This window comes from Neospora caninum, chromosome VIII (genome assembly GCF_000208865.1).
Source record: "Neospora caninum Liverpool complete genome, chromosome VIII".
Taxonomy (NCBI): domain Eukaryota; phylum Apicomplexa; class Conoidasida; order Eucoccidiorida; family Sarcocystidae; genus Neospora; species Neospora caninum.
The window spans coordinates 3522804-3547936 of NC_018395.1; the positions used below are offsets into that span (position 1 = coordinate 3522804).

Here is a 25133-nt window from a genome sequence, read left to right on the forward strand (position 1 = left end):
GTGCGCACCTGTGTTCTCGACCTTCTCGGCGTTCCCGCAACTACATTACATCGGCCCTTTGCGTCGCCAGGCTGCTCTGGTTGGCGGCGTGGAGTCGTCAGAACCCCGGTGAACTGTACACGTCTTTCACAGGCCGCAAGGTTGCGGAATGAAGCAAACGCGACTCTCCAGCTTGAGTTGGGTACAGCGGCCACAGTTGAGCAGTAAGCCCCGCTGGATGCATCCCTGGGGACATTGACGCGGACACCACAGGTACGCACCCGCCTAGCCTGCCGTCGCTGCGAACCCACATTGACGAGAACTTCGCCTGACCGTCCAGCACGCCGCTACCAGGCACCCGAGACATTGAAGCGGCAACAGGACAGTCCGCTCGCTGGCCGTTACCCGAGAGGACTGTGCCGAGGGCTGCCGACTCATCCGGAGCTTCATCCGTCACCACCACGCGGTCCGGGTAGATCTCGGGATAGAAGAGCGCTACGGGCTTTCCTGACAACAACGAAAAACGTCGAGTTTACGACCAATGTCCACTTCAAACGTCTGGATTCTAGAAAGGAGAGAACGAAATGAATCGAGCGACGGAATCTTGGAGCTGGTGCACAGCTGCTCACTTCTACGGACTTATTCGCAAGCGCATTCTGTGCGTGTCGCGATTCCCAGATTGCTGCGTGGTAGAGGCGAAACTCCGTATACGCTAAACCGCAAGATGAACTGGCGTCTTGACTCGCTTACATTTCCCCCCCTTTGTCGCTAGTCTTTCTCTTAACGGTGCTTTTTCGACACACACGCTTCTTGCTGAGCAGGCGCGATATCCACCTGGCGTGTGGAAAAAAAGGATCACGGAAAGTACGCTACCCTTTTCGAGGGTGTGCTTCCTGGTTCATCTGGCTAAAAGCTGTTCCGACATCAGCGGAACAGCACGCATTGAGACGTACCTGGGAAATCATACGTGAATGCAGGCTCCCTCGGACCCGCAGTCTCTGTTGGAACTGCTTCGACTGCGCGGGTGCCGCTGCCTCTTTCCCTCGAGACGTCCTCCGTGAGAGTCCGGTAGTTTGGTGCTGACGCGGCACTTCGAGAGTCATGATTTCCCCGCGAATTCCGCGAGTCTGTGCATCGATCTCTAGGGCTTGAAAGAAGGCTGCTATCCACAGTCGATTGACAACTCGATGGCACGTCCTTAGTGTCATCGGCTAGCAGAAACCCGTGCCCAGTGTGCGGACTCTGAGTTTGTGGACGCATGCAGGGTACTTGTGAAATTCTGATTGCCGGCGGGTTGCGCAGCGGCTGTACGGAAGTTCCGTTCGTATCCCCACTCAGGTACCGCGTTTGGCCGCCGGTCTTCATCCCTTGTAACCGAGCTGTCCGGCAGTTGGGAGGATCTCCAGACCAGCTTTCCAGCTGCGTACCCGGCGTTTGAGAAGTCGCGCCCTCAGACACGGTGTTCACCCGCGGCGGTCGACCTTGCCGCAGGTGTTCGAAAGCTGCCAGCAACTCCGGGTTGACGGCTTCGGTTTCCGCCTCAACCCACGCGCCATACTGTCCTCCATAGAGGCACCCAGCGTGCTGCATGCCATCTACTTCTCTTCGCTGCCGCCGGCGCGGTTGAGTATGCACGAAAATAGGACTGTTTGACGGCGGCGCGCGACTGGAGCTCGTAGGCTGGTCAAATGCTGGCCTCTTTGGCACAGGACCACAAGCTGCTTCGGGCTCACACGATTCCCTTGCACAGCTGCGCTGGGATAATTCCTCCAGCTCTGTTGGAAGATACGGGAAACCCACCGTCCCCCCTCCACACATGCGCGACCCTTGTTCGTGGTCTGTTTCTTCTACGTTCTCATCAAACTCGAGGACTGACTGTGTCCACGTGGGATAGTACTGTTCTGCTGACTGCGGCGTCATCTTCTGTACAGCATCTCCAGTCACCGTCACACACATGACTGCCCTTTTCTCTGGGAATACCCGGTGAACGATCACGTCCAAATCCCTTTCCGGATCGCCTAGACAAAGCGACGTGTGGCCTCTTGCATTTTCAATAGTGCGTTCGTTCCGGTAGCTCAGAGTTATGACATCCTCCTGTCGCACGAAGTTCAGAACATCTGCCCATTTCCCGGTAAATACCACTTCCTTACTCGCAGTTTTAGAGTTTCTAAAAATCAGTTTCGACCGTATGGAGTCAATTGCATCATTCACCTGGATCTCGGGTAGAGTCCGGAGAAACATTTTGCAGGGGCTTTCGAAAGCCCATCGGCCTGGCCTTGAAAAGTATACCCTACCAACGAGTTGGGGCCTCGTACATTCTGCAGGTTTCTGCAGGCGAGACATATGACGTGGTGACCCTATGCCGCGAGTTCTTGGCTTCCGCTGCAGAAGAAGTCCCCGCAGAAGGTATGCGCCTCTCGATACACCGTGTCTGATGCGCATTGTGTATGCACGGGGATGTTAATCGTATCCTGCCGCGTTTGACCAGATTCGTCGACGGTAATTACCTCTCTGATGGCAAAACTCGAGCTACAAAGTGAACGCACGCGGACCAACATCTATTTTTATTCAGATCCCAACGAAAACAGGGCGCGGCGAGGCAAGACAGATACTTTCCTGCTGCAACCGCACAAGTTTTGAGGTCGTTCGCTTTGGGGCCTCGGCATGCGGTGGCTATATTTGCGGTCACGCAACAAACCGCCTCTGCCTTACGAGAGATACCTAAGAAAACCAGATAGCTTCACAAAGGCACTATTCGAGCAATGCTGTTGTTCAAATCGGAAGGAATGTCGACGGAAGAGGGCACCCGTCATTGTACAAACACACGTCTTGACAAACTATCTCGAGGCGCGCGAGAAGCGACGACGACGGGAAAAAGCCGACGGGAAACGAGAGGGAGCACCGGACGAAAATCCTGAAACACCAGAGTCACGAGAACCATCGTGGCGTAGTCATCGAATGCGGATGTAGAAAAGAAACACTTTAACCAGGACGTTTACATACACAATTCAACTCTGCGCAAAAACGACTCGACGTATACAGCCATAGCTGAGAGCGACAGCAACTTGCTGTCCGCCGCCAGGTCAATCGGTAGCTGCAGTGAATCGCTAGTAAGCGCGTCCCCAGCTGCCGTTACGCGAGATGCCACCAAGCCCTGTCGTGTCTGAATCGGTTGACCCCAAGGTACCCATGCTGGACGAGGAACAAGACAACGGCTTTGCTCCTTGGAGGTCGTTAGCCGATTTTTTAGCGGGAGTTGATGTCGATAAACACGGTGACTGTCAGTCACAATCAGGGTTCTGTCATTCTCAGACAGCTGGCTCTGCTGCCACCGGCGTCGCTGTCGCCGTGATTTTTTTCAGCTATGGATAGGACCGTGAGTTCTCAGTGGGGTAAGCTCCCATTGTGGAGAGCTTCTCCCATTCTATCGAAAACGTCACACCAGCAGCCTCACCCTTTCCCTGAGATCCTCTAGTGTCCTAGCAGCAGTTGCTGATATTGACAGTAGCCAAGGGGGAACTCGCTTGTCCGTTGACGCTGTGTGGTAGTACTACCAAACGGGATACCATACACAGTGCGTAGGCGTGCACACACGGATTGAGAGGGGAACCGACACATATATATCGTAGGTTTCTTGGCTACCGTAGCAAAACCTGGCGATTGAGACCGCTTAATTATGACTAATTATGTTGAATCGCCCCATCCACAGGCATTTCCGTATCGTCGTTTGGCGGCCATGCATCAAAACGCGCGCCTGTCCAGCAGGCGGGCCTCGCGTCACCGTTTTCACCGTTGTACGCTGGAAGTGCGTTTTGCGCGGATCCCAAGAACAAAACGGACGTAGCAAGAGTTCGTGCAAGTGGTCGGATTTGTGAGCATATCACCACTGTAGAAAAAAAAGAGATCCCTACACTGAGCACCTCGCGATTCTGCGTGGGGCCTGGCACACTGTCTCTCTTAACGATGTAAGGAGTTCACTGTGCTGAACCACACGCCAGGACATGCCACGTACTACTCCCTGCCCATTCGATGGACCGCGTAGCCAGCCTTGGGAACCCTTTCATCTGTAAGTGGGATTTCCTTCTGTTCAGCCATCGCTTCGTGAGTTGCTGCAAGCTCTGAGAAAGAGGCTAAATCCATGCCAGCATCACATGATTTCACGGTTTCTACAGTACCTTGTGCTGTTTTCGGCTCTCCTTCAGAGTTAAGCGTATTTGGACTTTCGGGATCGTTGTCCGCCAGTGGATTAGGAAAGTCCGAGATACTCGGATGAGGAGGCTGAGGTAGCACACTAAAAAAAGGCACCACGTTCATCCACCATTGTGATCTCCCTTCATTAACACCTACTCTGAGACAGCACGACGCTGAAAAGAGCATACTTAACAGTTCGCACTGGGACATGCAGTATGGTTAGGCTCACTTGTTGCAGCCCTTCCATTTCCTGAGATAGTAAATATTCCATACACGCTACACTCGGATTATCGGAATGTTCGCTTACTTGAATTGTAAGGCCGTTGATTACAATGCGCGGCTTGCCCAGTGGACTGTCGGCGCTGAAAGGCCAGATTGGTCTTCCCCAGTTTCGACAACTAAATCGGCAATATGCACCCACAGATGAAGGTTTATTCCAGATGGTTCCTCAGTGGGAACGATCTCCTCGGCAACAGCCACTTCCTCCCTGCAGGCAATTTATCACGGCCTCGCTACATGATGTCCCGCATAGAAGGCCACGTACACTTCCTTCCCAGGCTCCGCTGGCAGTTTCCCCTTCTATCAAAAACAATTGTTCTCTGCCCGTCAACCTTGTTCAAGGGGGCAAACTCACGACTCCCGTCTCCTTGCAGAAGATTGACTCATGAAGATAGTTGAGCCACTGGTCACGACGGCGCATATCTCTGCAAGTCAAGTCAACATTCAAATATAGTGAGAGACCTGCCGCGCAAGACTTTGCGTACCGAGCACAGTACACAGTCGCGAGCGCCCTCTTTTCACGTATGGCAAAGCATTTGTCGTCGACTGTTTCCACCGGAACCACGATGTCCTGCACGTCATACTCCTTTTCTACCACCTGACGAAGGCGAGCTTTCTTGCGTGACACTGTTTTGACACAAACAAAGCACCTACATTTCCACTGTAGATGAGAAGCTTGTCGTGGGATAATTGCCCGACGGTCAAGATCTTTGCGTCCGCATCACTACTGTCAAGAATCATTGCAAGCAGACCGCGGTGCCCTACAATGCGGCAGAGCAGTACTGGGTATTCTATGAGACCGATTGAGAGCAGGACAACGTACCTTCTCCACAGACCCTCATAACCTGCTTGCCTGCCTCATATTCTGTGTCTTCTTGTTTAAACGACATTTTCATGATTCCATCAGCCCAGTTATTCCTCGCTTGTTCGTTTAGGGCTTGGGACGTTTCGGGCACACTGCCTCCACCAACCTGTACCTGGCATAGTGCCCTTGTTAAAACGGTGACTACAAGGGAAGCGCCAAAGTAGAAGGAGACGTATATATGCTTCATTGTGGTGTCGGTGACCAAACGACATCCGGTCCCTATAGGGTCGATTAGTTGTAGCTAAGAACTATACAGACGGTAAAAAAATGTGCCCCGCCGCGCAGATTTGCTGCGCTGTTCGTACACAGGAGGCGTTCATGCCCACCCCTACCCACGTTGCTATAGGCATTTCTCTTCCGAGAAAGCGACCACGGGGATATTAAGCTGGTATAATTCCGCAAATAAGTCAGCTCTGCTAATAGATTGCTGCTACTCGCATAAGTTGTTGTGCATGGCTGAGGGAGCAGAAACAGAGGCCACGGTGTGCTCGGCAGTTGTCAGCAAATTGGAAGGTGCAAATTTTTGTGACAGTACTAAAATATAACAACACTCTTTTTCTGCACGCGGCCCAATGTGACGAGCTCTGCAACAACTTGCTTGCGTCTCGACAGTGGAGGACGTTCCTATTGTGGATGTTTTATATGCAGTGACAGTTAACCGGTGATAACTTCTGCTCATTGCAGAGAAGGCTAATGCATTACATGATCACGGGATAAAAGAGGAAAAGACTGTCAGGTTCCGTATCGCTTCACACTGACAATATCGGCTGCAAGCGATTAGTCGGTTTCGCAAACGTAGTTCGTCTTTACACGTATTCGATTGCTGCCGGCACTTGTCCCCCAACGTCACCCTGAAGGATCCCTTGAAGGTCCGTAACTTTGCCCCAGCGAACAATCGTCCACTGCACAGGATTTTCGTTGTCGGAAAGATCTCCCGAGGGAGAAGAGTCAGACTCCAGTCTAGTAGCATCTACGAGATCCCGAGTTGAGTTTCGCGTTCCGGTCGCCACCGCCGCACGCACCACGTGCAGAGCGGCATTGAGCTTCGGCGCATTGGTCGAAGCATTCAAAGGCACTTTCCTGAGAACCCAGTAACACATTCATGGCTCCTATGAGGGAAGTGGTAGCCACAAATGGGAGAAGGGAAAACTCGAAGACCTGGACGTACCTGATAATCCTAAAGAGCTCATCTAAAACACCTCCATGGGTGACCACGAGGACTCGTTCACCTTGGTGGTTTCGAACAATTTCTGAAAAGAATGACGCGACTCTGTTGTATCTGACGCAGGCAAGCAAGAAACATTACAAACGCTTTAGGCAGCTCACGTCCGAAGATCGTGAACACACAAGCTGCTTCTGTGCATAGCTTGGATACGGCAATAACCACCCTTAAATGGAGTAGATAATACCGCTTGGTTAGGAATCAGCAAGTTGCCGTCCACGTAGTAGCCTCACTGGTACTGGCTGTCACGGAAACTTCAGATCAAATCTGCCCACTGAGATAGGCTTTCGTGTGGGTACACGTACGGAGGTGGCAGCAGGTCCGCTGCCTTTCCCAGTGCTTTTGATTCCCCGCAGGGATCCGTGTAAGAAGCCACATACCTCATTCTCAGGCTCTCCCCGCCGGGAAAAACAAAATCCGGGTTCCTGGATAAGAGATGGAAGCCCCAAACAACAGGACGTCATGTGGCCGGTTCGGCAACGTTGCCTAAATGTCGCAGTCTGCGCTACCAGCCGCCAAGTCCGACCGTTGCACGCGCTCACCGATTCTTTCGCCACATCGCCCACTCCGCAGGAAACTTGACTTGTATATCGGACAGCAGAGAGCCTGCATTGCGAATGAAACTCATGAATGGGAAGGGCGTTCACGGGCAATTTCGTTCCGGTTTTTCGGTGGCAAGAGGCTTTTTCCGTTCATTCCTTACCTTGCAGGGTGCCTGCGTTCCACTCCATAATTCTCGGATCATGACGCACTTGTGACAGAGGAATGCCCGCTTCCTTGCAAATTCTGTTCAGCATGACATGCCATGGACAGAACATCGGTGCGCACAAGGGACTTTGCTAACTCATCTATTGGCCAGCAATCCAAAGGCGAACTGAGGAAAACACGTTAGATAAGATCGACCGTTTTTATGGTACTCTAGTGGTCCAGTAGATGTATCTAATATAACTGGATCTTTCAGTAAGTCTCACATGTCAGCTGACTCCGCCGTTCGGCTCAACGGGCTCGAATATACCATAGTGACAGCCACTTTTCCTGTGGCTGGGTCGCCGTACATTGCCCTGCAAAACGCACAACGGCAGTCAGCTCCAGAGAGACACTCGATCGCACAACTCTGCCCGTAACGGGGACTACTGATTTAGATCTTGAGTGTTTCTGTTTACCGGATCCAAGTTCTATTGTGTTAGCATGGTTTCGAGAACCAAGAACCAATGGTTCCACTCTGCCTCCTTCCATAGGAAGTTCTTACTTGACTTTCGCGCCACAGGTCCTACACTGCTGTCTTCCTTCCTCGTTCAGCGGAATGTCAAGCTGGCCCTGTAACACGGGACAGCACACGACTTAAAAAAACACGTGGAACAGTAGCCACGGCCCCGTAAGCCAATCAGCTGTCTCCAAATGATAAAACTGGACACACCTGAAGCCGGTGGATTTTGTTGTAGTCCGTCAGGCCATGCCGCACAACCACCAGCTCGCAGACATTGGAAGCTAGTCCGTGGAGATTCGGAGACTGCCGGGACACTGTGCCCGAGTCAGTCCCGTTTACGGAAGTCAGGGTGCCATTGGACAAATGTAAGTCCTTCTCACCCTCACAGCGCCCCTCCATCTGCGCCAGCCAGGGTGACCCCTTGCGCTTTCCTGCCCCAGATGCAAGGTTCTGGCTTAAAATGGCACGTGTTTTCGCTGACGATCGAATCGCAACAAAACAGAACTTGGTTTTGAGTCCGGCTGGACTTCCCCACATTAGTCCCGTCCCAATGGTAACATCATGGGAACACAAGACGTTCCGTTATATTCCAAAAGATAATGCTTGGTTTTCTGTGCGGTGAAGAGTTTCGGCTACGCAGACCAGGCTTCGAGCTCAGCGTGCTGTTTTGTCGGGGGACTTTTCGTACTGCGCGTCGGCACGCAGCCCCTTCCTCAGTTTCTGTAGAAAACGACACCTCTTTTCTACCCTGGTGTGAGCTGTCGGGTGTCAATTTTGACGGAAAAAGTCAAACGGTGGTGTATAGATTCTAGAACATCACGCGTTATTGTCTGCCTCACCAAGCAGCGACCCGAAACTCGACTCCCAAAAAAGCGATCGACCCTGTCCTGCGCCCACTTGCCCTCCAGCGTGCATGCAGCCCCCATTCTCATGCTGGTGCAGACATCCTGACAACTAACCTTGAATTCCCTCCGAGTCAGGGAGGCTGGTTCCCATTGCAAAAGAAGGCTCCAGTCTCCAGTACCGTGAAAAAAGCTTGTATCCCGCCACACACTGCCACTTTTTTCCTCTCCTGTACTGCCAGCTTTTGAAGGGGAGAAGCGGTGTGGCTGCGTTTACTTGCTCGAAGCAGCGAGCTCCCTTTGCGCGTTTCTACTCGAGACCAGGCGAGCTACGGGTAATTGAATTGAAATTGTTCTGGTAAGTGCCAGATCAGGATGCACCAGTACAGTTTCTTGTCTTGAAACGCGCGCCAATTTGGTTATTCTGCCCGGGCGAGCTACGGGTAATTGAATTGAAATTGTTCTGGTAAGTGCCAGATCAGGATGCACCAGTACAGTTTCTTGTCTTGAAACGCGCGCCAATTTGGTTCTTCTGCCGCCCCTCGCGCTATCCTGTAGAAGACTGTAGATGCAGTCACCGCTGCGGCGGTGACTTGGAGTGATGGGCCTCAGTTCAAAATACGTAGGTCTACTCGATTTCTGCGCTCACGCGTGGGCGTCTGGGAGCTGTCACACAGAATCCAAACTTCCACCGGAATACAACTTCTTCTAACCTTCCTCCCTCTAGTCAACATAGGCGGTGTGCCCGGTCACGGGCTCGTCCGAGTTAGAATAACGCGTCAGAAGCGAGCCAAGGAGAACCAATAAACTCTGCAAGCTAGAAATCGTGCGCAGCAGCAAGTCCTCCAAATCGTCGTTTCCGTCCGTCCGGTGCCACACTCGTTAGGATGGGTGTTCTGCTGTGTGAATCTTCCGCCGCAAAACGAGGACAGGAAATCTGATTCTCTTCCCCTGATTGTGAGTTTCAATCAGGTCTCCCGGCTTACTCTGAGCGAGATGCTAGGGAAGGAGGACATGTTAGATTGAGTGAAGTATCACGATGTGCTTGTGTGTTCCCGACAGAGCTATTTTGAACGGGAGCTTGCCACAGACCACTAGGTGTTTTAGAAGCCATGTAGCAAAAAATACTGCCTCCCCCCCCCCCCCCCTTTTGCGGCGAACAACTGAGGGAATGGTGTGTTTCTACCAATACAGGAGTGACTGTGACCCATGACTAACAGAAGCTACAAGTCGCCTAACCACTTTCAAGAATTGGGGGTGAATCAAAGCACCGAAAGATATGGTACTCAAGTAACGACAAAAGAATGAAGCAGAAAACGGTACACGACTCTTCAAAGTTCTTGAGATTGTACGAGAAAATACTGGCGACAAGGGAGAACGCCACGGTACGTTTGTCTCAGTAGCGCGTGAGCGGTGGGGTTGTAAAATGTCTTGCACACGAGGGGAACACAGTCTCTATTGCTATAGAGATGACGGGGAATCCGGACGAGAGTGAAAGACAACAGGTATACTGGTTCGCTTCTAGGCCTGATTCTGCCCAAGACCAATACTACAATCGTTTTAGAGAAAGAGGGTTATTTCTCCCCTGACTGCGAAGTGACTACGCTTCGACTTGAAACCTAGGGCACCTGGCAAGTTGTTAGGCGTGGATACAACTTGATGTGTACTCTCTTCCTTGTGAAACCATTTCGGGTCCGTACTGCGCTTCCATGGTGTTATCTCCGTTGCCTCCAGCACACTTGAGAATGCATTTCGTGTCTCTGATCCGGACGCAAAAAGTAACCTAAAGGATGCACCACCATCTTAAACACCTTCACGTGTATTTGGCCGCATCATGAAAGCTTGCAGATGCACCTCGAAACGTCTCACCGTTGGTCCGGCCCCCTGGTTGTTTGGTTCCCCAAAGGCAATCCACCGTGCCGTTTTCCCGCGGGCTCAAGACAAGCAAAGCGGGAAATCGTGTGTTTCGTTTCCACCGAACCAATGGCGGTGGCTTCCAACGGTACACTGCAGGTGCTTTTGTGCATGAGATGCCTGTGCGACGGCTTTTCCCTGGAGACCACTTGGTGCGCCCGCCTCGAGAGAAAAACATTTCGGAAAGTCTGGGATTTGCACACAGATGTATTCTCGCAGCGCTGTCTCGAGTTGGGGCGCAATTGCACCGCCAGTCTCTCAACTGATCGCCCCTGCGCTCTCCAGTTGTAAACGTTCGGTTGTACGTTGCTCGGCTGACCTGTGGCCTGTTTAGTGTATGCTCTTTTGTTTCCGTGGATACTTTGTCTGTGCCGAACGTTTGCATGCATGCATGCAGCCGACTCTTGCCAGCAACCTCCCGTTCTGTGACCACTGCCGCTGGCGGTGAAAAGGGGACTGCCGGTGACATCGACGTTGCGGTTTTTCAAGTTTCATCCTAGGAGTCGCGCGCGGTGTGACACATTTCTTTCCTCAGTGCGCGTTGCCAGTTTTTCGTTCCCCTCGGTGTGCACGGAAAACAGACAGGGCAGACTTTCCCCCCGTCCGATTTTCCTTTTCCCATCCTCCAGTGCGCTTGCGAAAGACCACGCAGCTCGGGAGCGGAACGCCCCCTGCACCTTGTCGTTTTCTTGGAAAAACAAACGCACCGGTTCCTAACTTTATTTCTTTGTTTTTGAAGACAAAATGGCGTCTGCTGACGTGGCAACAAGTAAGCAAGTTCTGTATGGACAAGGCATACACCACCCCCGTTCGCGGAGGTCACTACAACAATGCCCGCAACAACGCCACAGCGATTTTACAGTGTGCGACTCCCCTGATATCGACACTTCCTTCTGCGCAAAACGCGTCTACGGGGCCGTGTGTGTTCACGGGGGAATCGCCAGAGATGCACAGAAATACACTGCTGTGTGCGTTGGAGTCGCTCCGGATGACGCACCCGGTGGAACACTGCTGTTCGCGGTGCTCGCGTTCTGCACAGCAACGTTTGGAAAAGGGTGTTGGCGTCAGCCGCCCCCTTTTGTACGGCCTTTCTGTTCTCCGTGATCTCTGTCGAGTGGTTTTCTTTCTTTTGCACTGCGTGCCTTCTTCGATTTACCGGATCCCAGCCGCGGAAGGGAATCTTACTGGACAGGTGTATACCGCATAGGGTCTTTACGCGGATCCTTGTGCAGCTGAACGATTTTCTCTCTTGTGGATAGCAGAGAGGCATCGGGTCGGTCCGCCGTCCCTTGGAATCCACAAGGCCGTTCCCCTCTTCTGCCACGGGGTATCTAGTCGGACACAGACGCAGCCGCGCGCTTGTGTGTACGTACGGTGCATCCACAGATAAATGCGTACTCAGCCATCCACCGCGACAGGGCCTTTGTGTATCTCAGGGGGCACACAAACTCCTTTTTCCAGTCTCTGCAGAGCACGCACTGAGTCGCTGTGTCGGTCGTTTTCGCGCGGGTCTTGTGAATGCGGCGACGATTCTCGCGTTTTTCTGCATGCCTTTCAGAGAGCGGAGGAAGCAAACCTAGCGGCGGCAAGCACGACGGCATGTGGGCGCATGATGAGAAGCAAAAGGATATCCGCAGGCAGAACATCATCGCCGCAAAGGGTGAGTGTTCGGGGGATCTCGCTCCGTGCGCGTCTTGCGCCTAACTTCTGCTGCTAGATCTCCTGGCCCTCCTCACTTTTCGCTGAAAAACTCTCGAGACTCGCGCGTCCATGTCACTGCTAGCGCCATACCGAGTCACGCATTTATCTGCATCTCTCAATGGGGAGTGTATATGCAGGTCCATCTGCAAAGTTCACCTTTTTTGCGTCGTCCGTGTTTGCCTTCTCTTCAGCTGTCGCCGATGCGGTGCGCACCAGTCTGGGGCCTCGTGGGATGGATAAAATGGTGAGGTCTCGAAAAAACCGGCCTTTTGGCTGCCGACCACTCCACGGAAAAAAGAGATTCGAAGCCCGTTTCTCGTCAGGCTCGATTCTCAAAGGCCTGCATGGGTCTGAAAGAACGCGTCTATTGTGGCAGAGACACACATCTATTCATACTTGTTACATGTGTACACCAATGCCCCCACGTGCGCGGTGCTCTATAATCATCGATATACGTGAATACAGATTGTGCATGCGCCATATACCGTTCGGACCGTCGAGTTTTTCTTGGCCTCTTCGGGTTCCTCGCCCCGCTCCTCGCACACCGTCCTCCGGTGGAGTCGGCGGAACACTGCCTATGTGCTTCGTGCCGACGTCAAACTCGAGAAGTATCTCTTCCCCTGTCGCTCTTTTTTCAGATCCAAGGGCCACGTGGAGATGTCCTCATCACCAACGACGGTGCGACGATCCTCAATGAAATGGCTGTCGTCCACCCTGTAGCCAAAATGGTAGGAGCGGCGAATGCGCGTGCGCGAGAAAGTTTTTAATTTGCAAAGGTCGCCGAGTTTTCGCGAATGTTTCGGCTGCCTGCTTCAGGCCCAGGCGCTGTGTCTACATGTGGTTGCGCCGGGAGGGGAGACGCGGGAAATCACTCCACGCACTCCGGGTGCATCAAACGGGACAAGGCCTAGAAAGAAACTTTAGTCTCACGAAAGAAACGCAACTCGTATAACTAATGGGATAGGCCAAGGCGCATTTGAATTCACCTAGTCCCTCTCCTGCCTATCTACTTACGCATATGCATGCACTTGGCATACTGCCCTACACAGCAACCCTCCGTGCAAGTGTGCGTCTGCGCGCTCAGTGATACGTGTGTGAACACACACACACACACAATCGCTTACATGCGCGCATATATATGCAGACATGCGTATCTATCTCGCGCGTTTTTTTGCGGAGGTATGGTGTAGTGCTCGCACTGGTTACTCGCGGGGTGTGCATTTGCAGATGGTGGAGCTGTCGAAGGCGCAAGACGTGGAGGCAGGAGACGGAACAACAAGTGTAGTGGTGCTATGTGGGGCTCTTCTCGAAGCGTCCCAGCAGCTGCTCGACCGCGGTGTGCACCCTCAGCTCATCGCCTCCTCTTTCCTCGAAGCCAGCAAGCAGGTAGGATCAGCCCAGCTGTTCCCGCTTAAAAGCCTTTGTACATATGCATATCCAAGTTTACTGGTTTCTGCGTGAACAACTGTCTATTTCGGCGTGCTCATGGGTATAGAAAAAAGAAATGCACGCAAACGTAGATCTGTATATGCATGTGCGTGTGCCCGTGTGTGGCGACGGTGTGTGTGTCGACTTCCGTACCTATGTAGACCCTTAAACGTTCCGCGTGGTGTGCACGCACATGGAAGCGGCATTCTGTGAGTGGTAGAGGCGTTCGGGGCGGCGGCGTCTGGCTCAGCTTGGCTGGGATGGGAATAAAAAACGAAGGTCCAAGCGTCCGGGCGTGCACTGGGCCACCGGTGGTGCTTTCCTCTGCGTTTTGTCTGTCCAGTCGGAAAAGATCTTGCAGGACATGGCGGTGCCTGTGGACCTGAACGACCGCGAGAAGCTCATTCAAATTGCTGCGACATCCCTCCAGTCGAAAGTCGTCAGCCACAACGCGAAGCTCCTGGCGCCCATTGCTGTCGATGCTGTCATGAAGGTATCGCTCGAGCTCGCGTGGAACTCTTCCGTGTTTTATGTGAGGAGAGACGAAACCGCCGCGATAAGTGGCAATTCGGCTCCAGACGGTCAACAGATAAACACATTTGCGCCTCGACTGTAGATTCGTATAGATGCTCAACAGGTCGTCCAATGGATGTACACTGGTACACATGTGAACACGTCTGTGCTGGTGTTTCCACTGCTGAGATGCGCTGAAAAGGACATCCCCATAATTATGTGAATACATATATTTCTATATATGCATGCATTTAGATATGTACTAAAAAACAAACGCATATATATATATATATATAGATATATATATATATATATATATATATTAGGACGGAGTCTACACGTTGGGATGGATCATTGTGTTTCGCTTTACGTGAGGTTTCTCTGTTTTCTTTTTCAGGTTCTGCCTGAGGGCGGGGATGTCGACACCGTGGACCTGAACGATATCCGCGTGGTGAAGAAGCTAGGCGGCACGGTCGACGAAAGCGAGTTGGTCAAGGGCATTGTCATGGTCGACCAGAAAGTCTCGAAGAGAGCGGGCGGGCCTTCCAGGATTCAGAATGCAAAAATTGGTGAGGACAGGCGACGAACAAGAGACCGCTCCGCGCTCTATACATGGACTCGGCTCACCGAGAATCCGGAACCTGCATGGCCATGCGCATATATATATATATATATATATCTACAATTCCTTGATATATATATATATATATATGCATATGTAAATGCATTTATCTATTCAGGGATTTATAGCTGTTTAGAGCTCTGAGTTGCATGCCTCGGCATCAATGAGTTCGTTTCTCCGGTTCCCTTTAGGTCTGATCCAGTTTTGTCTGTCGGCTCCCAAGACGGACATGGAGAACAACATTGTGATCAAAGACTACACAGCCATGGACCGCATGCTGCGAGAAGAGCGCATTTTGATTGCCAAGATGGTCAAGCAAATCGCCGCCACCGGATGCAACGTCTTGCTCATCCAAAAGAGCATTCTCAGAGACGCCGTCAACGTACGAACAAACCCAACCGAGGCTGCAACTGCCTCCGAAGTCCCCTGTGTGCCGATGTTATGTGTATCTGTCAACATGTTTTCAGACATGCATATATATATATATATATATATTGGTGTTTAGGGCCATGCGTGCATCCGTCAGAGAGGTGGATAGGCGCCTTTTTCACCGGAGGCGCTTCGATGGTGTGAGTCAACGAGTGGGCTTCTGTTTTTGGCCGTTTCCAGGATCTTTCTCTCGATTACTTGGCAAAAGCCAAGATCATGGTGGTTCAAAACATCGAACGCGAGGACGTCGAGTTCATCAGCAGGACTCTCGGCTGCCAACCAGTCGCGTCGCTCGACCACTTCACGGCGGACAAACTCGGACATGCAGACCTTGCTCAGGACGAAATGGTGAGGCCTTTTCTCCCGCATTACACAGGTTTTATGAGCGGAGATCGCAAGGACTTAAGACGAATTCGCATGCATATATTTGTATAAATTCATAATCTGCGCATCACAGATGCATCTGTATGTCCATGGCATGTACAGGGGTAAATGGTGGTCGAGGAAACATGTGGTGTCCGCCTCTCCACGCAAGTCTAGGTGTAAATGTTTTTTGCCTGCATTCCTCCATAGCTGTATATATATATATATATATATATATACACGTCGCTTTACATTGATAGACATCGATATAGACTGTTAGACCGTTATCAGGAAGCATGGACATGCAGCGCGTTGCTTCTGTGTCGTGGGGCGGTTCGTTTGAGTCGTGAATAAGGTACAAATAAGGGGGGAGGGAATGACTTGAGAAAACTGGAAGAAGCGTAAGGAGACACGCGTGTCGAGTGCAAGAGATGGACATTCATGGCAGGACAGAACACAAATCCGCAGATACTCGCCGGCACGGACTTCTTACCAGAGAGAGACGGATGCTGCATCGAGGTGGGCTTTTGTTGGCAAGAAAACCGCACACGGTTATCTCTGTCGCACACGGGGATCGAGGGCACTGTTCGTTTTTTTGCTTCTTGTGTGTTGCGCGGCCTGCAGGTCGCCGGCGGCGGCCACATTGTTCGCATCACGGGAGTGAACGCGAAGAACACCGTCACAGTTTTGCTGCGGGCGTCCAACAACCTGGTGGGTTTCTCGGTTCCTGCTCTCTTCGTTCCACTCCCAAAACGCACGAACACGCCCAGAGATTCAGTCAACCACACATCCACCCTCCACCTGCATATACATGTGCCTAGACGGGTATAAATATACATACATATATATATATATATATATGTATAAATGGTTAAGTGTAGGCATTTTCTTGTGGACACATGCACACATCTGCGTTTGTCTACTATGGGTAGTATGTGCTTTGTGCCTTTGGAATCGCTTCAGATGTTGGACGAAACTGAGCGTTCTCTCCACGACGCTCTCTGTGTGGTCCGATGCCTCGTCAAAAGAAGACAGCTTCTCCCAGGCGGTGGAGCTGTCGAGGCCGAACTCTCTCTCAGACTGAACGAGTGGTAAGAAACAAACGCGTCGACCAGCGCCGCGGCAGCCGTATCTGCTTCTGTGTCCGCTGCGCCTTCTCTAAGGCCAATTGTTTTTTGAATGCTGTTTCCCTTCTTCAGGGCTAGGACGCTCCCAGGCGTTCAGCAGCTGTGCGTCAGAATGTACGCAGAGGCGCTCGAGCTGATCCCCTACACTCTCGCCGAGAATGCAGGTATGAAGCAGGCCGTGCTTATATTGGGAGCAACACATCTGCCTGTTTCGTAATGGTGGAAACGCTTCATTTCCCTTTCGCTCCGGGACGGGCTGGGAAATAGGTCACGTATTCGGTTCATAATTCGCATGTTTGTCTTTTTCTAGCTGACGGGAAGTTTCTTGGAATGAATCGGGTGGCGACGAGCTCGCACGAGTGTACCAGGAGACACCACACATCTTTTGGCGTAATATATCTGCGTTTTCATTGCTGAAGATATTAGCATAAGTAGATATATTTGCGTATATACGTGTCCGTATAGAGGGATATTGCCTGACGGTGTGCATCATGCATCTCTCTCCCTCTATAATTCGCTTCTGTTTTTGTGCATACGCGTCGTCGCGCGAACTCGATTCTTCCACCTCTCTCTGTCCTCGCGTCTTTTAGGTTTGAGCCCGCTGGAAATTGTCACAGACCTGAAGCTGAAGCATGCGCAAGGCGAAAAGCTCGTCGGCATCAATGTGCGTCAAGGCTGTGTGTCGAGCATGGTTGACATCAACGTGCTGCAGCCCTTGCTGGTTAGCTCCAGCGCGGTGAAACTCGCCACTGAGGCAGTGATGATGATTTTGAAGATCGACGACATCGTCATGTGCCGGTAATTTTCCGCCTTTTCTGGCACACGCGATGCTGAGAACGCGGAACCCTTACCCGTTGAAATCTCCTCAAACAAAACAAGCTCAGTGAGGAGAAGGGAGGATTTGTCTACGTTTTTCAACCGCACATGCTCAAAAACACTCCTAGTTTCTTTTCTTCTCTCTGCTGCCCATACATCATTTTTACCTCTTTATATCTATACATATAGTCGTATATGTATGGAGGTGGGAGGCAGACCGGTGAATGTTTTTTCTAGAGGGCTGTTTATCGGATGACTCTGTGTCGCTTCTGGCCGCCTCTGCTGTGGTCAATCTCTACAGGGTGAACTCGTGGTCTCTCCTTGCAGACAAACTTGAGAATCTACGTTTTTCACTTTGTACGGTTGTCGTGTTCCTCTTGTTCCCCGTGCTGTCTCCGTTTTCGCTTGTTTCCCGTAATACGTTTGGCTGCATGCTTCTCGTTTTCTCGCTGGTTTGCTTCGTTTTCTCTCTGCGTGCGCATGCTGTCTGTCGGACTATATTCGGGCAATTTCGGAGCTTTTTCTGTCCATTGCTGAATAGTATTTCCTTCGTGGAACTGGAGGCCAGCCACAAGGGTGCTCCGCCGCGAAACAGCAGAGACCGGTCGGCGGAGCTGTGACAACTCGGAAAGGGGAACCGCTTGAGCGGCACATCTTTCCTTCGAATGTGTAGCTGCGTCAGATAGAGAAAGTGTTCAGGTTGATTTGCGGCAATTCGTATGTTCCAGGGATGACTGCAAAGTCGTTGCTGCAGTCTTTTTCTCGTCGAATTCGTAGACATCAAAAGGAATTGCGATTTGTAGTGGCGGTCACTGGACTGCAGACACATAGAGCTCTTTGTTGATGTGGACACGTATCGATGCTATATATCACACGTACAGACACAAGAGAGGATAGCAAGTTCTACCAACAAATCAACTGTAGCTAGCGTCTACAGTAAAAGAGGTAGCCGCAGGATGGGAATTTAGGATATCCGTATGCATGCACCGCTGGAGAGATGTTTACACGCACGCATAAATGCAATGTGGCGAGTGTCTACGGCTCGACACGCCTAGGTAGATATATGATGGAACGGTTACGGAAAACAACTGCACACCTAGGAGCTTCCGAGACTCACGGCGGTTTCCATGGACACCAAACGAGAGAAAATACCCCGTTTACAAACCACTTCACTGGCGGTCACAGATCCAACGTGAGCCTCCGATACCGCAGCACAGGGTGCAAATGACTGTCCTCTTTTTATGGAACAGATATGTAGCTCCGCTCTTTCGATGCAGGCATTTTCCCGGTTCACGTTGCGGGAGTTTGCCCTTCAAACTCTTGTTTTTCTTTTTTCGAGGTACAACGCGTCCCGTTAAAAACACCCCCGATGTGGACTCAGACCGGCATGAGGACTTCGCTGACGTTCCTAATCTCTCTCTTCGCGTCGTCGTTTCGACCAAAGTTTTTTCGTTTAGGTTCCTCAAAGGGAACCACCTGGATAAAGTAGGTCCGCCAGAGAAGTGAACGCGAGTCGACAGCTTCTGATTGCTGCTACCTCGGCCGTTGCAACGTGTTTAAAAACAAAGAGCGGGTGCCTGTACATTGTGACGGGTAATGGGTGTCGGTCAATACGCTTTTTGGAGTTTTTCTTGGAAGGGAAAAGTAAAGTGCAGCACATAAATTTAGGGCTTTGGGGAGTTGCACGAGGAACATGTCGGTGCTTGATGGAACTGCCGAAAACACCAAACTCATGGGGGTTGCTGCGGGAATGATTCTCCTCGAAAAAAGGTGCTTATTTGAAGTTGAGAGCACAGACTTCCTCAGGGGAGTGCAAAGCGTGGACCTGCTTAATCCTAGATTGGCTCTCTACCTTTCGCGACCGAAGCCATCAGGTTGTTCCCACTTTGCGATCTGTTCATGCGCTTTGGTGAATTTGGAAACTCGGCATGCAGACTTAGTGTAGGCCAAAGAAAACCTCTTCCTGGTACTCGGTTCCGCCCGGAAGCGTGCATTTCGCTCCTTGCTTGCGTAGAGAACGTTTCTTACTTGCCGTCCGTCTGTGGTGTTCCTGCCTCACACCGCGGAGAAAGTCAAAAGTGGGAAAAGAATTTGAGAGCAAGGAAGCCGCGCCGCTTTTAGAAACGAGAGAGAAAAAGAAGCCGGGAAAGGAGTGAGGTAAAAGGCACACACGCTGCTCGTGGCTCTCAATCACGAGAAGGGAAATCGCGAAAGAGAGATATTCCAAGTCTCTATACTCGGGGTGATTTGCGTAGGTCGGAACACGCGTTCCACAGACCGCGGAGCTCTCTTGACAGTGAAACGAAAAAGCGTATTTCTCCTTCTAGGGGAGGAGGACGCGACATACTCACTTAAAGAGGAACCCCCTTCTTCTTTTGCCTCTGCAACAAAAACGTCGCTTTCTACCCAGCGTCATCTCTCGGCTGTCTTTTCGCAGTTTTCTCTCTGTAAGCAGTGACTACTCCGCCACCAGACGCGTATGCTCTGGACAGTGAAAACATTTCCGCGATAGCAAACGGTGAACTTTGCAGGCAGAGCGATGTCCAGTTCTTTTCTCACGACACAAAACGCAGCGCCTCCGAAGACCGAGATTAACAGTGAGGAACCGGAATGAAGGTAAGCACCTCAACGCGGGTGTTGCCTCAGAGCACGCGAATGTGATACAAAAAGCAGACGTAGGATTCTCAGTCCTCTTGGTGGTCGTGTGAAAAGAAAGACTGGAGAGAGAAGCTTTTGTATTGCGAGATGTCGCGGGAGCCTCAAGTCCAAAACAGAGAAACACATTTTGGTGCACTTCGGGCAAGCACAGAGAGAGCACCCGTCTGAGACTGGACGCCCTGATTCCTCGATTCCTTCCCCAGAATGCTTCGGCAAACCTCTGCGAAAATGCAATTGGTAGTCGTTGCTGTTGATGCGGATATACGCCTGTATGACTATATGCATCCCGCTGTGCCAAATAGCGCCTACACACAGGGGTGCCCTGGACACGAAAACTGACCTTGCACGCCTCTTTGGCGCAATCAACGTTCCTGTACATACACATGAACGTCGCCATGTAATGCGCACCAGTGAACAACATTTCATGCATATATAGAGAGATATAGATGTTTGAACACATATACAGAGGCGTAAGCGGCAGAAGGGAGTCTCTCTGAGAATTTGCTTCAGCCCCCGTAACTGCTCAGCATTCCTGCATTCCAAACAGAAAGCATGACAGACTCCGAGAGAAAGGACGCTCCTAGGACAGAAACAAACAAAGCGCTTCAGCGCAAGACCGCAATGCGCCGACGGGCCTTGCCGCTCTGTGCCATCCATTGTAGATGTGGCATCCACTAGGGCGACGCGTAACTCGGTCACAGACGAACACCGAGCAACAACGCGTGTTATACAACGAACTGGTGGAGACTGAAACCGATGGCGATGCGATCTTCACGGACGATGATGCTTTTGTTGGGGCTCAGGTGATACAACACCGCTGGACATTTGTCTTCAAAACCGGCCAGCAGCCGCGGATCGAAAGCGACGGAGCAGTCGGTAGTGAACAGGACAGCGCATGTTCGAATGTAGACAACTACAGATATTTGTGCTGATATATCTGACGACACATAACAATCGCTGTTTCTTTCAAGGCCGGTCTGACCTACGCCTATATATACATATGTATAACTTTGTTTCTTTGGCGATTTGGTCCTCGCCCGTCCTGTGTGGCACTGGGAGATAGGAGATATTTTGATGCGCGTATGGAGGCGTTGCAGCTCTTTCTGGTTTTTCTGCCGTGTTGTCTTGCCTGCAGGGAGACGCCGGAAGCCGAAAGCTGGAAGAGGGTGAAGACTGTTTCGCACCTCCACTCTTTACAGCACTCTGGCAGAAAAGCAACGCGATTTTCTGGGTAAGATGGTGAAGGTGTTTATGAAAAACACGGTGCTGTTGCTTCCGCATTCCACTCGCCGAGTCCCGTGTTTGTGTGTTGCCTCCACGATGGCAGGTGACCGCTGCAGCTTCTCTCCTCTATTACTCGAATTTCGTTTTTGTCGCTGCGACGTGTCGCGCCACATACAGGTGAGCCGCCTGCACACTCGCTCTTCTTTGATCGCCCGTGGTTGGAGGATCCATCAAAGTACCGTCATGGATAACAAATTAGAAAGCTTGATGGCGCACAAAATCGTCCTCCTCCTCAAATCGCAGTCGAAATTTCTCACAGTCAAAGTCTCCCCAACACAACTAAACGCACATCATGTTCAAGGTACCTGTGTAAACGTATACGCTTGTATAACCGTATATTTTTAGACTGTTCCACCGCATACATGTACAGGTACATGTATAAAAACATATACACATCTGCATCTATACGTGTTCACCTGTTTTCTATACGCAAATATGTATATATATATATATATCTGGGGCCTTGTAGCATTGCAAAGAGAGGCCTTGGGAGCCTGTGTTAAGGTGAACTTTTTCTATTGAGCGTGCGGTCTGTGATTATCTCAGGATTCCGATGTACCTGAGTCTCGCTGGATTTGCAATTGTTTTTCTGACTGTTTTTTATATTGGCATCTGCCGGCCGTTCCTACTTACCGCGGACCTGGAAGAAGACGACCTGCTTTCATGGTCAGCTGTCTAACACAGTGCATGCACTGCGAGACTCGGGAAAAGCACGGGATTTGCCTGGTTCTCCGTGGCCCTCTTATTGCAATATTAGTTATATTCATGTACTTAAATGTCCATAGTACTAGTTCACATTTAGAATAACGTATAATTCGAAACATTCGATGTATCTATTAGTTTTAAATCATAACCTAGTGACATTTGCACAGTTCACTCTCTACAGCTGTATCCCGACAAGGGCAGAGGAGTGCAGAAACGTCTGGGGATGGTGTGCCAAGAAACTGTCTAACTATCGTGTCGACATGGGGCTTTTTCGGTACCCTCGGGAACAGGGAGAAGAGGGAGTCTTCTGCATGGACACCATCGAACTTACGCACCACATGCGCTGTTCTGCAACTCGAAAGGGCGTAAGATTTCGTTCCTCCAAAAATTTCCCGGTTTCGTTTCAGCGTCACGCCTTGGCTGAGCATCACAGTCCTCATAAGTGAAGTCCTGTAAGTTAAAGTGGGATTTCTCTCTCAGCGGTTCGACTGCCGGTAGCAGGTGCGCCATAAATATTTGTATTTGTAGATAGCTCACGCAGACACCAAATATACATACACCTCTGCATACAGATACTGGTCAGCATCCTTTTGTGAATAGGCTCATGCGGTGATATAAATTATCTCAAAGAGGTACACTTACGTATCTACATTGGATTGGCACAGAGATGTTTATTGACCTCTTCTCCCATATCTCGGTGGATGGGTGTGTCCTAATATGCGCATGCACCAGAATTAATCCGTCTACAGACACTCCACAGTTTCGTTTGCTCCTTTCCTCGATCGCTCAGGTGTATCATCGCCTTTTGGAAGATCTGGCCGTTCCTAATTGTTTTTATGATGGTGAGATCTAAGTGGTTCCCCGGTTCCACGGTAACGGAAACCGCTTTCACGACCCGAAACGTCCTCTGAGCGCCGTTCTCCGTGTTCTAAAAACAATAAATGTAGACCTAAATAGACACGTGTATCCGCTCTGTAAGAATGAAGAGATTGCCGTATCTGTCTATGCTCATATGTATGTGTTTATCGACCTCTATAAGGTTACGCAGAGGTGCAAGACATATATACTTCCATTTCGTTTCTTTTATATACTTGTCAGTGTATGCCTGTATTTGAGAAACGCGTGGCCCTGCGTTCGCACCTTTAAACACAAACCCAGCCTGTTTTCTTCTCGCCTGGTGTTTCCAGATTGCCTTTTCTTTGGGATTGATGCATACGGGAGAGCTGCTACCTGGCGGCGTTCTAGGCGGCCTCCTGATGTACGCAGTCCTCGGGTCGGCCCTCGTCTCTCCTTTCTTCATTCAACACCGAGGCAAGTTCGTCCGTACCGTTGAACAGCTCTCCTGTCTCAAGTCTTAGCGAAAAAAGGACATGCAATTTCGTCACCACCGACTCTCTCTACTTTCTCTCTCCACATGCCTTTTTATGTATGCATTGACCGACTGAACCTCGGCGCTGGACATGTGGTATGTTCGCATACGCCTGTCGTCCACTTTTTTGATGGAGTGCATTTTAAACCCATATCTTCACACCGTTTCCAGCAGAGTGCATTTCGACGCATGCAGGCGCGTCCTTCCGTCGGGGAATATATGCGGAAAATGCGCCTGCGTCTTCCTTCTGTACAGGGTTGGCTCACAGGCCTGAGGTGTGTTGATCTTCGAGATTCGCCTTTCCCAGGAAATCCTTTTCTTTCAAGACACGTGAGCGTCTTTTGTAGAAGATCTATACATATGCTGAGTCCCACGTGGGGAACCAACTCTCGACAAGCACAAGGCACTGCCTCTCGCCAAACAACTCGAGGTGCTGCGTGTCTCTACACGTACGATCTGTAGAAGTCCATCTGACTCACAAGTCCGCTCTCGTATCAAAGACATATATGTCGACGCATACGACGGTTTTTGACAGAATCTGGATTCACAACTGGAAAAGTGCGGGCGAGAAGGTGCGAGCGAAAACGACGATTCTGCGGACCATCATCTCCAGGTCTTCTGTGACGTGTGTGAAATCGGTGTTGACTAGAGTCTCGTCGGGTCAAGCGCGGCCAAAACGGGATTGCCTTTTCTCCGATGTCTCGATCTGAAACATGGGCCGCACAGCGCGCTAGTCTCAGATCGCACTTCAAAAAGTTGAAAGTTTAAACGCGTTTTCACGAGCTTCGAGAGGCCGGGACCGCTACTCTCGCCTCGACAGGGCACACTCGCGTTTCGCCGTTGAGGGAAGACGGCGGTCTGTAGAGAAGGGCGATACGAAAGATACACGAAGCCAAGGAAGAAAGATCCACGCGTCTCCAGGACAGAGACAGTCCCGCGAAACGCGAGTCCACGGCGAGGCGCCAACACACCACTCTCCCACCTCTGCGCCAGATTTAGGATCGTTGCATCTAAATGGAGGCGCATCTGTTCATATCTCAGAATCTATACACAGCTATGCCAATACGAAGGGGACTACACCAAGCTGTATGTGTCACGTGCGAAAAAACGCGTGCGGCGACTTGGCGACGAGAATTCGTTTCTCCGAAACACACCAGACCGAAAACAGTTGCGTGGTGCGCACGCAGAGGAAAACGAAACGTGAACTCTCAACAACCTTACGCATCCTCCTGTCTCTGTTTTCAGACACGAGAACGGACACAGAGGCGATGCGGACCTGCACCGTTTCTCCCGAGACTTCAAACCTAACTCCTAAACATACTTTTCATATACAAGCCACGTGCTCCCACAATCATCACCCATATATATATATATATATATATATATATATATATATATATATATATATATATATATGCATCTGCGTCCCCTACACGAGTTATCGGTGGATTCCACCCATACCTCTGCACTTCTATACATACATGTATATATATGCGTATGTATATTTCTGTGTTTATGTTTACATAGATGTGTGTTTGTCCACACTTGCGTTTGGTGGTTTGGGAATTCCCCCTTTGGCTGCGGGTCTCAGCTGCATTGCGGCCTCTGCGTTTCGTGCT

At 50.9% G+C, this 25133-nt stretch overlaps 4 protein-coding genes across 4 annotated transcripts; 1 reads left to right on the forward strand and 3 right to left on the reverse strand.

Moving 5' to 3' along the window:
- Nucleotides 1–97: 97 nt before the first annotated feature.
- Nucleotides 98–1935, reverse strand: NCLIV_034500 (conserved hypothetical protein; the record flags this gene model as incomplete). Its single annotated transcript, XM_003883651.1, has 2 exons — nucleotides 98–486; nucleotides 933–1935. The coding sequence occupies 2 exons, from the start codon at nucleotides 1933–1935 to the stop codon at nucleotides 98–100; spliced, it is 1392 nt and encodes a 463-aa protein (XP_003883700.1).
- A 2055-nt stretch (nucleotides 1936–3990) lies between these two features.
- Nucleotides 3991–5501, reverse strand: NCLIV_034510 (conserved hypothetical protein; the record flags this gene model as incomplete). The annotated part of the gene is made up of 8 exons (XM_003883652.1): nucleotides 3991–4097; nucleotides 4155–4270; nucleotides 4592–4657; nucleotides 4715–4749; nucleotides 4805–4874; nucleotides 4935–5047; nucleotides 5104–5210; nucleotides 5273–5501. 8 exons carry the CDS (start codon nucleotides 5499–5501, stop codon nucleotides 3991–3993), a joined length of 843 nt encoding a protein of 280 aa, XP_003883701.1.
- A 619-nt stretch (nucleotides 5502–6120) lies between these two features.
- Nucleotides 6121–8739, reverse strand: NCLIV_034520 (Phosphoglycerate/bisphosphoglycerate mutase, related; the record flags this gene model as incomplete). Its single annotated transcript, XM_003883653.1, has 9 exons — nucleotides 6121–6394; nucleotides 6483–6593; nucleotides 6917–6961; nucleotides 7079–7142; nucleotides 7240–7322; nucleotides 7508–7597; nucleotides 7786–7853; nucleotides 7954–8219; nucleotides 8703–8739. The coding sequence occupies 9 exons, from the start codon at nucleotides 8737–8739 to the stop codon at nucleotides 6121–6123; spliced, it is 1038 nt and encodes a 345-aa protein (XP_003883702.1).
- Nucleotides 8740–11243: 2504 nt separating this feature from the next.
- Nucleotides 11244–17484, forward strand: NCLIV_034530 (putative TCP-1/cpn60 family chaperonin; the record flags this gene model as incomplete). The annotated part of the gene is made up of 13 exons (XM_003883654.1): nucleotides 11244–11268; nucleotides 12058–12159; nucleotides 12392–12444; nucleotides 12839–12928; nucleotides 13428–13586; nucleotides 13972–14121; nucleotides 14539–14710; nucleotides 14955–15145; nucleotides 15373–15540; nucleotides 16180–16266; nucleotides 16519–16646; nucleotides 16755–16846; nucleotides 17273–17484. The coding sequence occupies 13 exons, from the start codon at nucleotides 11244–11246 to the stop codon at nucleotides 17482–17484; spliced, it is 1629 nt and encodes a 542-aa protein (XP_003883703.1).
- Nucleotides 17485–25133: the final 7649 nt, after the last annotated feature.